The 19,042-nt window shown below is 40.6% G+C and overlaps 1 protein-coding gene across 1 annotated transcript; it reads right to left on the bottom strand.

Annotated features, from left to right (window-relative positions):
• Nucleotides 1–365: 365 nt before the first annotated feature.
• On the bottom strand, nt 366–8,298 carry LOC140843356 (uncharacterized). The gene is made up of 2 exons (XM_073212457.1): nt 7,925–8,298; nt 366–2,852 (listed from the first exon to the last, which is right to left on the bottom strand). The coding sequence occupies exon 2, from the start codon at nt 2,789–2,791 to the stop codon at nt 1,016–1,018; it is 1,776 nt and encodes a 591-aa protein (XP_073068558.1). The 5' UTR covers nt 2,792–2,852; nt 7,925–8,298; the 3' UTR covers nt 366–1,015.
• Nucleotides 8,299–19,042: the final 10,744 nt, after the last annotated feature.

Genomic DNA, 19,042 nt, shown 5'->3' with positions numbered 1-19,042 from the left:
ATTACACAGATTAATGAAAAAAACAAAGTATCGAAGATGGAGGTCTCTGGTCTCATTCTCCACCCCTATCAAGTGTATCCCAGGGTTGTGTTTATCTTACATATGAAACTCTAAAGAGGGAAGGACAAAGACTGGAAAACTTATGTTGGGCAGATAATAATTTATGTTTGCATTAAAATCTGTCATCAGACAACCAGCTTATACACAATTTGGTAGTCAGAAATAATTTTTAAATATATCACTCTCTAACCCATTCCAATCATTCCACATATAATGAGAGACAATTCGAAGGAATATCCAACTCTTGCATCCGGAGGGGATGACCTGTATAATACTGTCGCGTGCCCTGTCCTCGCCGGCAAGAACAGCATGCAACAACAGCAGGATTCTTCTGCAGAAAGCTTTATTCTTCAGCTCTTTGTGAAACAAATGAGTTGGGCAGGACCCAGAGGGGAAGGAGAGGCTTGCTTATATAGTTCTCATGCTCTGACCTGGTTGGTGCGGCTCCATATGCCTTATTAGCATAACCATTTGGTGGGTCTCATTGGTCCTTATGCCAAGGCGCAATTAGCATGTAGTTTAGTGGTGTGGGATGATTTGTCATTAGGAAGTTCGGGGCCTTCCGGCTGCCCTGCATTGGGCGCTATTTTCTGAGCGCGGCTGCCAACATCTCCCCCTTTTTTGTCTAACAGAAGCTCAAGGCGGAACTTGCCAGCAGAGGCGGAGACAGAGGCCTGACCTCCATCATACTTCCTGATGCCCCCTTTTTGGAGAGGGGTTCTGGGCATCTACCCCTATGCAGTCAGGCATGCCTCTCAGAGGGGTCCAAGACCTCTTGCAGTGCTTTGCCTCGCATCCTCTGGCTGGCGTTGGGACCGCTTGGTACAAAGGGTTTGGACCCTTTTTCTCAACCCTCTTGCACCATGAGCTTCTTAAAGAAAGCTGTGATTAAGCATTGAGGTACTCGGGCCTGGTGCAGTGCCACATGGGCTCAGGGTGCAAGAGCTACCTCAAGCTAAAGCCGAGCTTCCTTCTTAAGCATGTTGAGCCACACTTGGGGAGAGGCGCCAACGTCTATCGCCATTAGGGCTTGAGCAAGGATCACCTTGTCCTGCTTATGTTGGTTGTGGAGTCTGCATAACAACCAGAGTAAGAGCATGAGACCTCCAAGCAGGAACACGCCCATCCCAGCCATGCCCCCCCACTCCTTGACGTGGGAGAGAGCTCTGAGGAACCAGGAAGAGAGTCCTTCCGCTACGGAGATATCTAGACGGGTGGAGTTGATGTGGATAATTTCTCGCCGCAGCTCTTCTAGTGTCCCATCGAAGTCTTGGGACCAGTTTCCTGAAAGATACTGGGACAGGTCTCGTGACAGATTAGCTGCCCGTGTAAAATTTTTATATTGAATGCTAGTGATGCAGAGGGCACGATATTTCCGCTCACATCCCAATTGGGCCATTTGCCAGAGCACCTCTATTTGTTCCTCTACGAGATCTATGCGTTGATTGAGGATCATTATTCCTGCTTTCAGTTTGCCATCAAGTGTGGACTGTTGGTCCAGGGCAGAAGCTACTGAGGCTGCAAGGTTATTGAGCTCTGTAGCCGATTTGATGGTGGTGTCTAAAGCTATACCAGCGGCGGTGGCTGCGACCGCGGTCGGGGAGATCAGGAGCACTATGGCGGCTGTAACACCGAAATCGCGCCTTTCTCGAAACAGAGTCATGGTGTTAGGGGCGTCTACGGGAACAGGGACCCAACGGGGGATGCGGACTACCAAAGCATTGGTAAAGTTACGCGCATCCCAACACTGAGACAGAAAGCAGGTTTCATTGGAGCAGGAGTCAAAGCTACTATTGGATAAGATAAACAGAAATGGGGGGTATACGCATACTGGAGAAGGTGGAAAAAGGGAATTAGGTGACTCTGGACCTGATTTTGCTGAACACGTGTAGTTCTCGTTGTTATGGGTCATGATCATGTTCCAGTGTGCGCACATGTGGTTATTCTCGCACCAAAAGGTGATATTTTTTACACCAATTCCCCCACCCTGGAGGGCGGAAAAGGGGGAGAGGTCGGTACACAAGCCATTGACTCCACACAGCATCCATTTATGGAAGGGGTTCATGCTCAGCTGCTGACGAAACTCGCCTTCGAGCACCTTTACTGGCCACCAAGCCTCATTGGCTGGCCGTCCCTCCATATCTGGGGAGATGGTAAACTCCTGCCTCTCAGTTGCCCACGTTACTACAGTTGACTGACAGTCAGTCCAGGGCCACAGCTCTCCCTCATAGTCGCCCACACAATGGGAGGCATATTTGGGTTGACGAGGCCTGTCGGTGGAATTGTTCCTGGGAGAGTGTACAAATGTGCCATTGATCCAGAGAACCATCTGGTGGATAGTCATGTTCTTATAGGGCGGGCTCCCTTCCTTATTAGGCCCTTCAAATTTAGCTGACATAACGGGGAGGCTACTGGCCTCTAGAATTATGTCACTGAACCATCCGTATTTCCTCCGTTTCAGGGAGATACAGCCAGCTAGATTCTGAGTGGTGAAGCATAATGACCCATTAGTTACGAAGGATCGGTTTTCTCCCAGGGGAGCTACTAGGGTGTCTTTAACTAGGTAGGGCAAGTTCATACTAGAGTTGGTGGTGAAAAAGCGGGGAAAAACGGCTGCATTGAAATGGACAGGCATAGGCTTAGGAAAGGCAGACAGGATTCCCCATCTCAATACTCCCTGAGTCGGGGTCTCCAGTGTCAGGAGCAGGGTCAGGAGGTACAGCGAAGTCATCTCCTTTGTTTAGGACTTTCCTCGTTAGGCGCTCCGGGATCCAGAAGGGATTTTCTTCACCCTGGGGGAAAACACACACAGCTCCCCTGGATCTGATTATGATTGGATCCGGGCCCTTCCATTGGTTAGATAACACGTCCTTCCATTTTACTAGTTCTTGTGGGTCTTTTGGCCACTGATTATGGCGATCCGCTGCTGTATGGCCTTGAGCATCCAGATTCAAAAAATTTATAGTGAAAAGTGCTAGGGCTATGGCAGTTTTGGGTGTGGGGGGTATATCTTCAATTCCCCCTTTTTGTTTAAGTAAATAGGATTTGAGCGTGCGGTTCGCGCGTTCCACAATCCCTTGACCCTGTGGGTTGTAGGGAAGGCCAGTGATATGTTTTATCCCCATGTGATGACAAAATTGAGCAAATTTTGTAGAGGTATAGGCTGGGCCATTGTCTGTTTTCAGAATCTGCGGTAACCCCCATGCGCTCCAAGCTTCAAGGCAGTGCTGGATGACATGGGAAGCTTTCTCTCCTGACAATGGGGAGGCAAAGATGACTCCTGAACAAGTATCCACAGATACATGTACATATTTCAGTTTCCCAAAAGACGAAATATGCGTCACATCCATTTGCCAAACTTGTAAAGGCCTAATACCTCTGGGGTTGATCTCAACATGAGGTGTGGGAAGGAAGCTGCAGCAATGTTGGCAGCTAAGGACAATGTTCCTAGCTTCGGCCCTGGTTATGCTAAACCGCTTGCGCAGTGTTTCGGCAGTGACATGAAATTGTGTATGGAATTTTGAAGCTGTGGTGATAGGGTCTAGCAGGGGAAAAGCTATATTTCTGGTTGTGAGGTCTGCCAGGTGGTTGCCTTGGGTCATAGGCCCGGGAAGGCCTGAATGTGCTCTGATATGAGTTATATACAAAGGAGATTGCCTATGAAGTAGTGCTGATTGTATCTGTTTGAACAAAGTGGCTACTGGGCTGGACGCTTTGATTAGCCCGGCCACTTCTAGAGATTTGACTGCATTAACTACATAACAGGAGTCAGACACAATATTTAAAGGTTCAGGAAAGATTTGTAGGACCTCTAAGACTATGCGACATTCCACTATTTGTGGAGTGTCAGGCGTGTAGCCTTTTGTCACAACTTTGCCATCATGGACATAGGCACCTGTGCCTGTCTTAGACCCATCCGTGTAAACTGTTTTTCCATGAGGCAGCGGGGTTAGGCTAGTGACCCGAGGAAATACTAGGAGATGATTTTTGGCGAAGTTGATGAGGGGATGTTTAGGGAAATGATTATCAAAGGTTCCTGAGAAACTGTAAGCAAGTATGGCCCAATCATCATTCATAGCACATAATACTTGTATCTGTTCTACGCTGTAAGGGGTTATAATTTTAGCTGGAGCCTCTCTGAAATGTGTCATGGAGGTTTTTACTCCTCTCAAAGCAAGTTTGGCCACGGCTGCCGGATAGTACTCTATTGTCCTAGCCTGAGAGGCTTGGGGATGGATCCAGATCAGTGGGCCGTGCTGCCATAAAACTGCTGTTGGCAGCTCCGGGGTGGGAAGCACACACAACTCAAAGGGTTCATTCGATTGCACTCTATTTAATTGTGCTGTCATCAAAGCCTGTTCTACTTTGCGAATGGCTTGTAATGCCTAAGGCGTGAGGGAGCGCGGTGACGTTAGTTGTGGGTCTCCTTCTAGGGTTTTAAATAGTGGAGTCAATTCAGTGGTGGGTATCTTTAAGTATGGGCACAACCAATTAATATCCCCTAGGAGTTTTTGGAAGTCATTCAAATTTCGCAATTGATTATGTCTTATCTCAAGCTTTTGGGGGCAAATTACATCTGTGTAAATGGTTGCTCTTAGGAATTTGCTAACACTAGATTTTTGGACCTTCTCGCTTGCTATATTCAGTCTCCAATTTTCTAGGGATCTAGTGAGATCTATATATGCTTCTTCTATTTCCGCTGGTTGTGGGGAGCAAAGAAGGATGTCATCCATGTAATGGATGATCTTTAGCGTGGGATAGGTCTTACGAATTGGGTCTAGCGCTCGCTGAACGTACAGTTGACATATGGTGGGGCTATTTGCCATTCCTTGAGGGAGGACCTTCCACTGAAATCTGGCATCGGGTTGTTCATGGTTAATAGCTGGCAAAGTAAAAGCAAATCTTTCCCTGTCCTTGGAGCTTAGAGGTATAGAAAAGAAACAATCTTTAATATCTATTATCAGCACTTTCCATTCTTTGCGTAAGGCAGAGAGGAGTGGCAGTCCCCATTGTACGGGTCCAAGCATTCTCATTTGAGCATTTACTGCTCTCAGATCATGAAGCAACCTCCATGATCCTGACTTTTTCCTGATTACAAATATGGGTGTGTTCCATGGGGACACAGAGGGTTCTAGGTGTCCCACTTGGAGCTGCTCTTGCACTAAGCAATGAGCTGCTTCTAATTTTTCAGAGGATAGGGGCCACTGAGGAACCCATACGGCCTCCTCTGTGAGCCAAGGTATGGGCATGGCATCTTCAATGGCCCCTATGAAAAACCCAGGCCGTGACGGTCATTCTTTACTTTGGGCAGGATGGGCTCTATGTGTCCCTGTTGGTGTTTCCCCAGCCCCTTGCCAGGGATGTATCCCATGTCCATCATCATGCCTTGGGCGGGGGTGGAGTATTCATTAATGAGTTTGAGGCCTAAGTCTCTCATGACATCCCTCCCCCATAAATTGACCGGTAGAGGGAGTACATAAGGGGTGACTGTACCCTCTTGTCCTTCAGGGGCTCGCCATTTCAATGGTTTGGCACTAATTGAAGGGCTTGACTCATATCCTAAACCTTGTAATGAATGTGAGGATTGGGTCACAGGCCACTTGGAGGGCCACCAGGTTGCAGAGATAATACTTTTATCTGCTCCAGTGTCTAGGATTCCCTCAAAGCTCTTTCCCTCTATTTGAAGAGTTAATTTTGGTCTGTCTGCTAAATCTAATACTATGAAGGCTGAATCCCAGTCAGAGGAGCCGAAGCCCCTTTCTCCCCTCTCCGTGTTGGTAGCAGGATAATTGGCGTGGAGACTAGGTAAAACTAAGAGCTGGGCTATGCGGTCTCCCGGGGATATAGGATAGATTCCTCTGGGAGCCGAACACATGATTTTTACCTGTCCTTCATAATCTTGATCTATAACTCCGGGATGAACTACCAGGCCTTTCAATGCAGCAGAAGAGCGCCCTAGGAGTAACCCAATGGTATTTGGTGGTAGGGGGCCTTTAAAGTCTGAAGGGATAGGCTGAACTCCCATCTGTGGAGTCAACACTATTCTGGTGGTGGCACGGATGTACAATCCCGCGGAACCTGAAGTGGCTCTCCTTGGGGGGCCTGGTTGTTCCCGAATGACACCTGCGTGCTGGTTGCCCCATATATTTGCGGGCCCTGGTGACAGGGGCCCCTCTGGGCGTTTTTTGGCAGTTCTAAGGGTTTCCCTTCTATATCTTTAATAGACCGGCACTCATTGGCCCAATGCCTGCCTTTCTTACACTTAGGGCACAACCCAGGGGTCTTTTGGGTTGTTTGTTCTGAAGCTGGGCTCCTACACTCTCTCTTTATATGTCCTAATTTCCCGCATTGAAAGCATTTGATACTTCTGTTAGTGATCCTGGCTTGTTTGTGGCTCTGTAATATGGCCGCGGCTAGGCCCGCATTGGTGAGTGGCCCTCCTATTTCTCTACAGGCTTTCAACCAGGCATGTATCCCTTTTTGTTTCCAGGGTGTTTTCGCCTGTCTGCATTCTTTGGTACATTGTTCAAATACTAATTGCTCCACTAGGGGCATTGCTTGTTCCTGATCTCCAAATATTCTGCCTGCGGCCTCCATCATGCGAGCGACAAAGTCAGAAAATGGCTCGCTCAGCCCCTGAATAATTTTTGTCAAATTGCCTGATACTTCTCCTTTGTTGGTGAGGGCTTTCCATGCCTTGGCGGCGCACGTGTTTATTTGTGCGTATACCTGTAAGGGGAAGGCGGTCTGGTTGGCTACCCACTGTCCTTGGCCCGTCAGCATATCATATGACCACGCAGGCTGTCCTTCGGCCGCGTTTGCGCGTGCCTGGGTCATGCTGATATCATGCCACAATGCCTTCCATTCTATGTATTGCCCCATACTAGAAAGGCATGCCTTAGTTACATATTGCCAGTCTGCGGGTGTCATGGCTGTCTCTGTTAATCTCTCAACTTGTGCTATGGTATAGTTAGCACTGACTCCATAAGCCCGAACGGATTCTGCTAACTCCTTAACTTGTTTATGGCTCAGGGGCTGGTGAGAGCGTACGCCATTATCCTCAAATACAGGAAACATTTGTCTAATTGCCTGAAGAGTATCTGGGTGGCAAAAGGAGAGTGCGCCACTCACGTAAGGTGGCGGGGCAACGGGCGTCGGGGGACACCCTGCTTTCATTTTTTCCTTGGTCCGCTTTTCAACTTTGCTGGTTCCCTTACTTCTGCACTCTGCGGTTTTATTCTCTTCCCCTTCCTCTGCGGACGTTAATTCCTCCTCAGATTCCCTATTGGAGAGTTGGAGGTCCCTCAACTCTTTCCAGGGGTATTTACTATTTTCTCCGAGGCGATCGTCACTCGCTTCTCGGGGCTCTTTCGCTTTTGCCCTAGGCGGGCTTTCTCCCTCACTCTGATGTTTCTTTACCTTCGTTTTTGTGGCCTTTTTTCGGCCGCGCGCGCTCTCTGTTTCCCGTTCCGTTTCTGACATGCTCTCTTGGATATCTGTCAATGCTCTCTGACCTTCTTTTATTACCTTTTCACATCTCTCATCTTGCAGACAAGCTCTAATCAGTTTCCAGAGGGGCCTGGTGCCTCCCCTCAGGCTACCCTCCTCCTCCTCTCTATCAAGATCTTTCCCCAGTTTGTCCCAGCTCGGGATTGAGAGGGACCCTGCACAAATGAACCAGGGGGCCACACGGTCTATCTCCTTCACAAAAGATCCTAAGACTTTGCTGGAGACCTTCAAGTTTCGCTCTTTGAGAGCTGTCTGCAGCGCCGTGACTAATGACGGTGCATTCCCCATGGTGCCTCCTTATTTACAGAGAACCATCAACCATCATCCTAAAAAGCAGGGGCCTCTCGGAACTTACCCCTCCGGGCTTTCTTCTGACCTGCAGTTCTGAATCCTCTCCAGATGTCTGAAGGGTCCTCCCTGTGCCGGTGATGTTCTGGTTCCCGGGTTTCGGCACCACTTGTCGCGTGCCCTGTCCTCGCCGGCAAGAACAGCATGCAACAACAGCAGGATTCTTCTGCAGAAAGCTTTATTCTTCAGCTCTTTGTGAAACAAATGAGTTGGGCAGGACCCAGAGGGGAAGGAGAGGCTTGCTTATATAGTTCTCATGCTCTGACCTGGTTGGTGCGGCTCCATATGCCTTATTAGCATAACCATTTGGTGGGTCTCATTGGTCCTTATGCCAAGGCGCAATTAGCATGTAGTTTAGTGGTGTGGGATGATTTGTCATTAGGAAGTTCGGGGCCTTCCGGCTGCCCTGCATTGGGCGCTATTTTCTGAGCGCGGCTGCCAACATAGTACTGTTGTCTGAGTTCAAATACACGTGCTTTGGCTTTTGGTGTAATTACATTTTACCAACCAAGTACCCCATGTGCAATAGGCTCCTTATTGCATTAACTGTAATAGGCAGTGAAAGATAGATTGCTCATAACTTTCATAACTAAATGGAAGGTAAATAGCAGCTTTGCAGTGGCTTTTATGTTGAAAATACAGTAAATGGATAAGGACTCTGATATAAATGAAAGAAGAAAATGATAGACATGATTTATTGACCCCCTTTTTTTTAAAGAAAAGTTTAGATAGTGAAGAGGAATATCCAGGTGTAGTTTATTTTGCCTTAGTTGAACTAATTTATTCAGATCCCTATTCCTAGCATTTTCCATAAAGTGTAATATTAATAATCTCTTGTTCACCACACTTGCTGTTTTATTGTCATCATTATTTTCTTAAACATCAATTGACTTCTTATCTACTTCATATTGTGGACTTAACATATTAGAACAGCATTTCATAAATCTTCCTTATTCATGCTCTTTGAATACTCAAAATTGCTAAAAACCATTAGCCAAAGCTGGGGTATGTGCTCTAGGTTATATATTGTTACAAGAAAATGCTGGTTTTATTTTCATCATCTTAACTATCTGTGAAATATTACTCCATAGTGCATGGGTTTAAGTTTTAAAAAAAAATGTTTTTATATGGTATGAATAATATTCTTTGAAATATTGCCACAACCATCAACATGCTTTCCAATCCAATAGTGTTTTAACTCAGTGGAAAAATAAATGTAGGGTGATCAGGGTGAAATGTGGCACTCATGGGAGTCACTGCAAGTAATTTGGCAAAGGATCAGACTGCTCCCACTCGTGAGGTTCCCTTGAGGTACCCGCATTCTAGCACACATGCTTCTAGAATTTTCTAGGAAGCATTTTAAGTTTAGGTTTAAAATGCAGTGATTCACCAAATTTCATGGTTACCTTATTTTTGATTGTTCAGATCAGTGGATATATCTAAAAGTGTCCTCACTTAACAGATCACTTATGTGTTCTGTTAAGTGCCTTAAGCATTTTAATGTAAGACATTGGGGAGTGGTATTTCTCTCTCTTTAATTAAGCCTTCCTGAAGTTCCTAGTAAAGGGGTTCTGAATGAGCAATGCCCACCACAGTCTTAAACAGGATGTTCTATTAGTCAGGTTCCCCAGATTTCTCCAGAGAAATAGAACCAATGGAATGTGATGTGTATAAAGAGAGATTTATTTTAAGGAACTGGTCATGCTATTGTGGATGCTGGCAAGTCCAAAATCTTCAGAGTAGGTTGGCATGCTAGGGACAGAGGAAAGAATTGATTTTATAGCTTTAGTCTGAAGGCAGAAGACTACAGGCAAAATCTGCTTTTCCTTGGGACCTAAGTCTTTTTTCTCTTAGTGCTTCAACTGATTAGATGAGGCCCTTCCACATTATGGAGGGTAATCAGCTTTACTCTTATCAATTTAAATGTTAGTTTATCAATTTAAATGTTGATGTCATCTAGAAAATACCTTTGGAGTACATGTAAACTGGTGTTTGACCAAATATCTGAGTATCATAGTGAAGTTGACAAATAAAATTAACCATCACAGATGTGTTAATATTTTATCTTAGAATTTCAAAGCACTTGACAATTGTACCCATAACATCTATGGCATTGGTATTGTTACCATTGTTTTATAATTGTTTAAAATAAGGAAGAAAAATCTATTCTGGTTTTTGAAGCCTAAAGCATAAAAAGAATCCAACTTACTGAAACTAAATTTACCCAGTTAAAATGTACAAACTGAAAGAAAATGAAATGGTTGTTTCCCAGGTACTTTTATAATCTGTTACTGAAGAGATTCAAGTTTCAAACTATGTCCCAGGGTAGCTATATGGCAAAAGCTTCTGTAAAAACCCATTAAAAACATAGAGAAGAGACTTTTTCATTCTTTCTTACAAAAGGAAATTTCACCCAACCCATATTCCAGAAAAATGCCAATCCTACTGGGTCTTACTACTGGCAGAAACTGGATTCTGTTATCAACCAATGCAACATAGCTGCTCTCAACTCCCTCACTTGCTCAGAATCCACCCAGAATTAGTTCCAGGAAGAGTCTAGAAAAACCTCTGCAATAACCATATAGGCTTGTTTTCCACTTATACTTCTTTGCAATGTCCACCAGAATTAAATCCATTAGAATAAAGGACAACAGAGCAGAAGAAAAATCTCCTTGAATTATAACAAAGATTTTTTTTTGTCTTGCCATATTGCACAGTTATTCTATCCTTTTAACATTACACTCAGCTGGTGCTATTTCAAGACTGAGAATCACATCTACTTAGAAATGGCTTGATAATTTTGTCCAAGCCAGAATATCATGCAGGAAGATTGAATTTATTTGTTCCTTAAGCAGAATGAAGAGGTCAAGGTATTGTAGGTTTTTGTATCTGTGGTTGATACTCTTAACATTCATACATCAGTCATTTTAGTTCAGACTATGCACTTGTCTTCTGTCTCCCCCAGTACATGTTGTAATGTGCAGATATAATTTAAAATGGTTTTAAGATTATTTGAATTATGTTACAATGTCCATCCCTTCATCTTGTATTTGCCTTTTGCTCACAAAAGTCCAACTTGTTCAAATTCAAAATTTAATTCTCTCTTATATCCTATCTCTTTTTCAACTCTACTGATTTGCATTTTTTTCAACAACTTAATTCCACATCGTTCTTCAAGGGCTCAGAGTCAAAGCCAAAGTCTTTGCGACGGTCTAGGACTTAAGGATCTTTTCTCATGCTTTTTCTCTGCTTTTTAGCCTATTCAGATTCATCATTCCTTGAAATAAACCAGATTATCTAGCATCTCTTTGCATTGTACTTTTTTTTCTCTTTTGCTAATAACTTCTCCTAATGATCCATGTACTTCAGTACCCGACTCTTTACTGGAATGTCATCTTCCAGTAAGTTCTTGACCTCTTGCTTAAAATCACACCCTCTGCTGAGGTTCTATTCTCATTCTCTGTTGAAGTTCCTCCTTGATATTCATCATTAACTACCATGTTATGTTTTTAGCTTAATTTTCTTGGTAGCTATCTACTCCCAAGATTAGATCCTGAGATCCAAGATGCTTGAAAACAGTTTTTTGTGTGGTTCTTTGATTTTCTTGTTTGGTTCACACCTGAGACTCAAGAATATCCAACACTATATGTGACAATCCATAAATTGGTCTGCAATAACTGAATTATGACAGTATTTTAAGTAGAAAAGATAAAAGAATTTCATCATGTCTGCATCAAATACAATCTTTAAAAATTAAGATACTACCTAGGAATTTACCCTAAGAACACAGCAATCAAGTTTGAGAGAGACAAATGCACCCCTATGTTTATTGCAGCACTATTTACAATAGCCAAGAATTGGAAGCAACCTAAATGTCCATCGGTATATGAATGAATAAAGAAGACGTGGTACATATACACAATGGAATACTACTCAGCCATAAGAAGAGGGAAAATCCTACCATTTGCAGCAACATAGATGGAGCTGGAGGGTATTATGCTCAGTGAAATAAGCCAAGTGGAGAAAGAGAAATACCAAATGATTTCACTCAACTGTGGAGTATAAGAACAAAGGAAAAACTGAAGAAACAAAACAGCAGCGGAATCACAGAACCCAAGAATGGACTAACAGGTACCAAAGGGAAAGGGACTGGGGAGAATGGGTGGGTAGGGAGGGATAACGGGGGGGGAGAAGAAGAGGGGTATTAAGATTAGCATGCATAGGGGGGTGGTGGGAGAAAGGGGAAGGCTGTACAACACAGAGAAGACAAGTAGTGATTCTACAACATTTTGCTATGCTGATGGACAGTGACTGTAAAGGGGTTTATAGGGGGGAACTGGTATAGGGGAGAGCCTAGTAAACATAATATTCTTCATATAAGTGTAGATTAAAGATAAGAAAAAAAAAGAAAGAAAGAGAAGGGGGATTACTCCCTGATAGGATAAAACTAACTGTAAATCAACAATGCATGCTTTAAATATCCTTAATTTTGATCACTTAAAGGGTGTCAGATGATCGGCTATGGAGGTACACTTTTCTGATAATATTCCTTTCTCTTAAAAAAAAAAAAAGCAGTTCCTGGGTGGTGACCTCCAATGAGTTCTACACAATGGTATAAAGGGCATATCAAAGTGTGGGCAAAGGGTCTGTTTGTGTTTATACAGAGGATCAAAGCCTAATTTGGCTACCCAGGAAATGAACTAAGATACGATATGAAGAACTTCCAACATCAGCACTCTCTGGAAGAGTCATACCAGAAGATGATCATCAAAAAACCTCCACAAAGATCCAGGTGATGCTGCAGTTGTAGCTACATTTATCGCACCGGTTCCTGGACTTGCCATTGGAATGAAGAAGGAGATATCTAAGCTGGCCTGTGCATACATTAAAACAGCAAATTTGACAGGATCTATACTGTTGGAACTCAACCAAGAATTAGGAGAAGTGCAAGTTGTAGCACTCCAAAATCTTACAACTACAAACTGTCTACTGTTAAAAGAACATATGGGATGTGAACAGTTCCCAGAAATGGGTTGTCAGGAATGGGTTGTTTTAATTTGTCTGATTTCTCTCAGACTGTTCAAGTACAGTTGGACAATATCCATTACATCATAGACAAATTTTCACAAATGCTTAGGGTGCCTAAATGGTTTTCTTGGCTTCACTGGAGATGGCTGGTAATTATAGGTCTGCCTTGGTTATGTAACTGTATTCCTATTATGTTAATGTGTGTGTGCAATTTAATTAGTAGTTTAAAACCTATACATGCTTAAGTTACTCTACAAGAAGATATGTCAAAGAAATAATCAATCTTCCCATGTTTTCTTCCATCTGCTACCTCTATAGCTTTTCTTCTTCCTTCCTAATTACAACCCTTAAATAGAATTCATGCCTCATATCGAATTCACTGAGTATCATAACTCCTCCGGGTGGTAAAGATACCTCAAGACAAATGCTGGGCATAGAAGCCACAGGGCATAAATCTGCAAAGAAGTAAAAAGCTAACCTTTTCAAACAATATGGCTTCTCTCTCACTTACCATTACATTTCCCTGTATGGCCCCGGAAGATGACTGGTTAGCCAGAGACAGGTAAGATTCCTCAAGGGAGGAACAACCTAAGACAGGCACAGTTGCAGGGGGGCCATCAGGTGAGAAATTGGGGATCAACAGAGGTGAGGCTCAGAACCTCACCCCCTCTGTTTTGAGAGAAATCTTCTGTATCCGTGTATGTTTTATTGCCCTTGCCTAGCTTGGATTAATACTTAGTCCATAGGCACACACCTGATCATCTACATTTGCCCTCTTACAGCACTAAACTATGTTTTCTACCTTTATCTTGCATCTACCTACCACTTCAGCATTTTATTTTAAAAAATGATAATAATAAAGGGAGAAATGTGGGATTCACATATAAATCAAGTATAAAAAGCAAACAAATATTCATATTTGACCTGATTGTTTATATTTCATAATGAGTGATCAAAACAGAAAGTTTCTGTGATGACTGCCCTTGTACTGTTCACCATGTAAGAACTTATTCACTATGTAAGAATTTGTTCACCATGTAAGAACTTGTTCATTATGCTTCAGAAGATTGGAGACTGATGAGAATTAGGCTGGGGGTGGATTAATGATTGTGCATTGAGCATTTACTCCTCTATACAGAATTTTATTGTTGTTAACAACCATTTGATCAATAAATATGAGAGATGCCCCCTCAAAAAAAAATTAAAATACTAAATATTTACTTGATAAAATGAGTGGATACACTGTTTTTTCAGATTATATTAATTATGTCTATATTATTTCACAAATGCATACTTGATTTCAAATGTTTATTTTCTACTTGAGATTTTAGAGTGGTTGACTTCAACATAGTTATGTTTAGTACATCATTTAACTCTTGCACACGAAAGCCTTCCTGTTTATAATATTTTTGTTTTAGTCCTCATTATCCCTACATTTTCTTTACACAGTTTTCCTTCTTACTATGAAAGCCCAATATTGTGCAAAATTCTTCTCATTTGTTTTCGTTCAGAATTTCTTAGCAATATTGGAATCATCACTGACTTATCATTTATATATTTTAATATACATAGAACATTTTTTTTCCTTTCCTTCAGCTGTATCAAAAATCACAGCAAAATGCTTCTTTAGTAATTGCTTTTTCCAAAGATCTGGTTTTCTTTTTCCCTTAATTTTATTCTTTGAATAAATGAAGGGATGAATGAGTAAAGGAGTGAAGGTCAGTTTCATCCAGGACAATATTGTCTCTGTGAATGTTAAATCAAAAATAACAGTGGCACATGATCAAATAGCCATGGTAAATTCATTGTTTCAAATGTCCTAAGTGGTAAAAACATTTTAATAGTCTAGGGAATGAGAAAGTCTTATTTGTTAAAAAATACTTTGTTTATTTATTAAGAAAATGCTTTGGATTACAGAAAGCTAACTATAAATGATTTCCTTTAATTGAAATGTTAAATGGGAAAAAGAATTGGTGTTTTATATAGCTCTAAAGTCCTGTGGTTTCAATTACATTAACGAGAATTGAAAAACTATCATATTAAAAATGTATGAATTCTACTTATTTATTTATTTATTTATCCAAATTTCCTGGAACTTTGGTTTTTGTTTCTTCGGGTTTTTTTTTTTTTAACTTCAGTGAATATATGTTTTTATTTTCTAGTCTCAGGGTCAACTTTCTTCTACAGGCACTGTAGAATCTCTAGAAGTGCTGCTATTAGTTGCTACTACCAGTTCCTTTTTTATTACCTCTGTAAATCTTACCTGTCTGTAGTTCTCTATTTATCAGTAAGTGAGCCTTATTGTTTTATCAACTCCGGATATAGCTGAGGGATAAAAGCACAAAAGAACAAAAGAACAAACTCAGAGTATAGATATAGCAATTTTTCTCCCCATTCCTTGAATTCTACTCAGAATACTGTCACTTTTGGAATCCAAAGATTCATGATATTTCCCAGACGGATAATTTTCTTACCACTGAAAAAATATTTGTCCATAAGAACTTTATTTAACAAAATATTTACATAAAAACATCTAAATGGTATCTTTTGCATTATATTTGTGTGAAATATGTTTGTATTTGTAAACTGCCTCTTTTCCTACTGCTTGAATAATTATTTGTGAAACTTTTATTTAAACAGTTGTGTGTTAAATGATATAATTATGACTCAGGCTTTCTGACAATACAATATTTATCATTAACAAAGAAATGGCATATAAAATTCTTTTTTATAAACACACTCAGTCCATACTACAATTTGTGGTGGTCATAATGAATAAATTGACTGTAATTTCTATATTCAAACAGAATTTAACATTTAGTCTGCAGCTGATTGTTTGGAATTAAATTTTAAAGTGTAATCAAATTATTTTCCTGAGAATATAATTATTATCTTACCTATAGTTAATTTCTGGGCCTAAATAATTCATCATGTGTCTTTTCAAGAGTATTGTATGTAGTTACTTTTGACAAATAGGTGGAGATCAAGGATAGCATGAAAAAGAAAAATGATGGAGTGATGTAAACTAAAATGACTTACCTGGGAGCAGGCATAGACTGTAAAATGAGGACAATCATCAATGCTGATGGATAATGACCGGTAAATAAGCGATATGACTACCCTAACTGAATGTAGCTGACTTACCAAAAACTTAAGAAAGACTGCATTAGAGCATTTTAGTTTTGGTGTTTGAAGAAGGTTCTGTGAAGTGGAAACGTGGGACAAAACAAGGATAAGGGAATGTGAGGGCATGTGACTCAGATGCCATGAAGACTCAGGGTGGTGGGAAGAGAATTCCAGGCAGAGAAAGGAGTAAGTAAAAGGTCGTATGTTGAAGATTCTAATTAAACATGATACTTTTTTTATTTTTAGTGTGGGGAGGTGAATAATTTATCCTCCTTTCTTATCCTTCTCTTCCCGTTTTTTTACTTTGATATTACTTGAAGACATGTGGTGTATTTACATTGCCTAATAGTACATTTGAGGATATTATTTTGTTCTGAACACAAACTTCACTGTGTCACATGGTTTTATTGTATAATCATTTTTTTATTGTTTTCTCATCTTTAAAATGGAGCTAATAATGGCATGCAACTCTAGGAGTAATGGATATATATGGCAAGAAAAGGGACAGAAATATAATTGTTCAATGTTAGTTTTTTCTTCTTCATCTTCCTCATTATTTTTAATATTTTTAGTAATATGTTGTTCTTAATAATAAAATATTTGTGTGGATTATTTTGTGAATGTTTTATTGTGCATTATTTGTACAAATTAACTTGGTTTTTTAATGTACCTTATTGACTTAGATGATGTTCCTACATTTATATTTCATGATTTATGAAATCTAGATAAGATTTTACACCACAATAACATAAATTAGAACTCATGTTTCTTTCTACATGTACTTCACTCATTCTGTATTTTTTCTTGTTATTACTTTCATCTCAACCATCCATTTTAACTTTCTGTGTTTACAAAAATTGTATTCTGCTTTGTACATCCCTATTCTATAATGGAAGCTATTTAGGGTTCTCTTTATAATTAAATGTTTATTATTTTTATTACTCTATTCCAAAACTAAATTACTTACAACAGGAAACATTTGCTTTTCTCTGTTTCTGTGGCCAGAATCCCAAGAGTTGCTTAGCTGAGTGCGTCTTTCCTCTGGTTTATTGTCTCTCAGGACTAGGCAGTCAGTCTGTTGATGGGGTGCAGTCTCATTTCAAAGCAGGATTCAATTCCTCACAGCTTGTTAGGATGAGACCCCGGTTTTCATGAATTGAGCAGCTTTCCAGGCAGGCAGCTCCTTCGTGCAGCTCACATTGTGGCAGTTGGCTTACTTCAGAGCAAGCAAGGGGAGAGAAGATTCAGGCAAAAGACACTGTGTTTTTACAATTGGATCTTGGAACTGATATCTGGGGTGTTCTACTCCTTAGAAGGAAGCTAGTAAGTACAACCCACATCCAGAAGAAGGGAATGGCACAAGGTTAAGCACACCAGGAGGCAGGGGACATTGGAGGGCTGCGTACAGGCTGAAGACCACAAGTGGGCTCAGTTCTCAGAGATCCACCTTCTATATCCACAGAGTCAACGTTACATTCTTTATTTTGATCCGTCTTGTATTTGTTCCAATTTTCCACCATCAAGTAGATTCTCCTATTCTGGAACTTGTGGTTTGAGTTTTGTATTTTAAGATTTGTCTTTATAATTTATATTTTCCCCCCATCTCCCCCTAAAAATAAGAAAAGATCTTAAGTCTTACAATTCTGGAATCCTTGCCTATTTTGAGATGTCTGTCTGCTGCATTTACCCTAACAACTATTAAATTAACCAGATATGAAATTATTGCTTATACTTTCCTTCCATTTGAACTTTGAAGCTGTCATATCACTGTTTCATGGAGATTGCTACTCAGGAAACTACTGTCAACTCAGCCTCATTTATCCATTATAGATGATATTCCTTGTAAACATAGCCAGTTATGTGCTAAAGAAGGAGAGAGAGCAATGATCTGAGACAACTAAAAGTTTCATGTTTACTTAATACCAACTTCTTCACAATTGAGTCATAGTTTTTACCTTTCGAGAGCATTTCATTTTCATGATGGCTAGCATGAACTGGGTGATTATTAAGAGGCAGTCATTGATCTCAGTGACTATTCTACATTATTTTCTTTGTCGTGAAAATTCTACATGATAGATACAATTTTACAATTGGGGTAAGAGGTCTATAGTCTCTTATACAGAAATCTTGAGTCATATAACCTTCAGTATCCAAAATATTTTACAGAGGTGATGTGACCTATTTACTGTGCTTTGTCACATCTCCAGGGGTGTCTACAGCAGTATATCTGATCAAACATAGTAACAAAATATTAAAATATCTGCAGTAAAATATTTGGATATGCAAAGTAAGTGGAGTTAATAAAGATTCCAAGTCTCTTCCTGGTATTTAGATTCCATTTTAATCTAATTTTTTAGCAAGTTTGCACAAACCCTACAAAGCCTTTTAGTTGTCAGAGCCTTAGATTTTGGAATTGCAGATAAAGGGATGTTGGCATGTGAATTTATAAAGATGTCATACCCAAAGGCTAGCAGTTGGCAAATGGCTTCCCTGGAATTTCAAGCCATTACTGCCAACTTCATTCCTTCCAGGTTTCTGGCTAAGCATCCATAATGACTTCTACTACATGTGGATTCAGATAATACACCATTTTAAAGACAGTCATAGTCTATTCCCAATTCCTGGTTATAGTTTTAATTATAGTTAGGATACTTGGATGTAATTTAAAGATATACAGTTAAAAATGTGTATAAATAATATGGTTGAAAAACTTTCTAAACTAGTTCTGTGTTTAGAACACTCACTTTGTGTAGTAATGCTCTTGCTTTATCTCTCTTCCTTAAATTCATATATACTTAAAAGATAAGGGAGAATAATTTGTATACTATCTAGCTGCTGCAGAGAATTGTTAAGATTTAAATTTTGTCACATTTATGTGGCTTTATAAAATGGATACATTTTACTGACTAAAATAAGGGATACTATAACTTTTGTTGTCTTTCCCCACTTTCCTTGGAAGGATCACCTTTGG

This window comes from Manis javanica, chromosome 9 (assembly GCF_040802235.1).
Source record: "Manis javanica isolate MJ-LG chromosome 9, MJ_LKY, whole genome shotgun sequence".
In the NCBI taxonomy this organism is placed as follows: domain Eukaryota; kingdom Metazoa; phylum Chordata; class Mammalia; order Pholidota; family Manidae; genus Manis; species Manis javanica.
The sequence above is the reverse complement of the archived record's forward strand: the minus strand, read 5'-3'. Positions and strand labels throughout refer to the sequence as shown.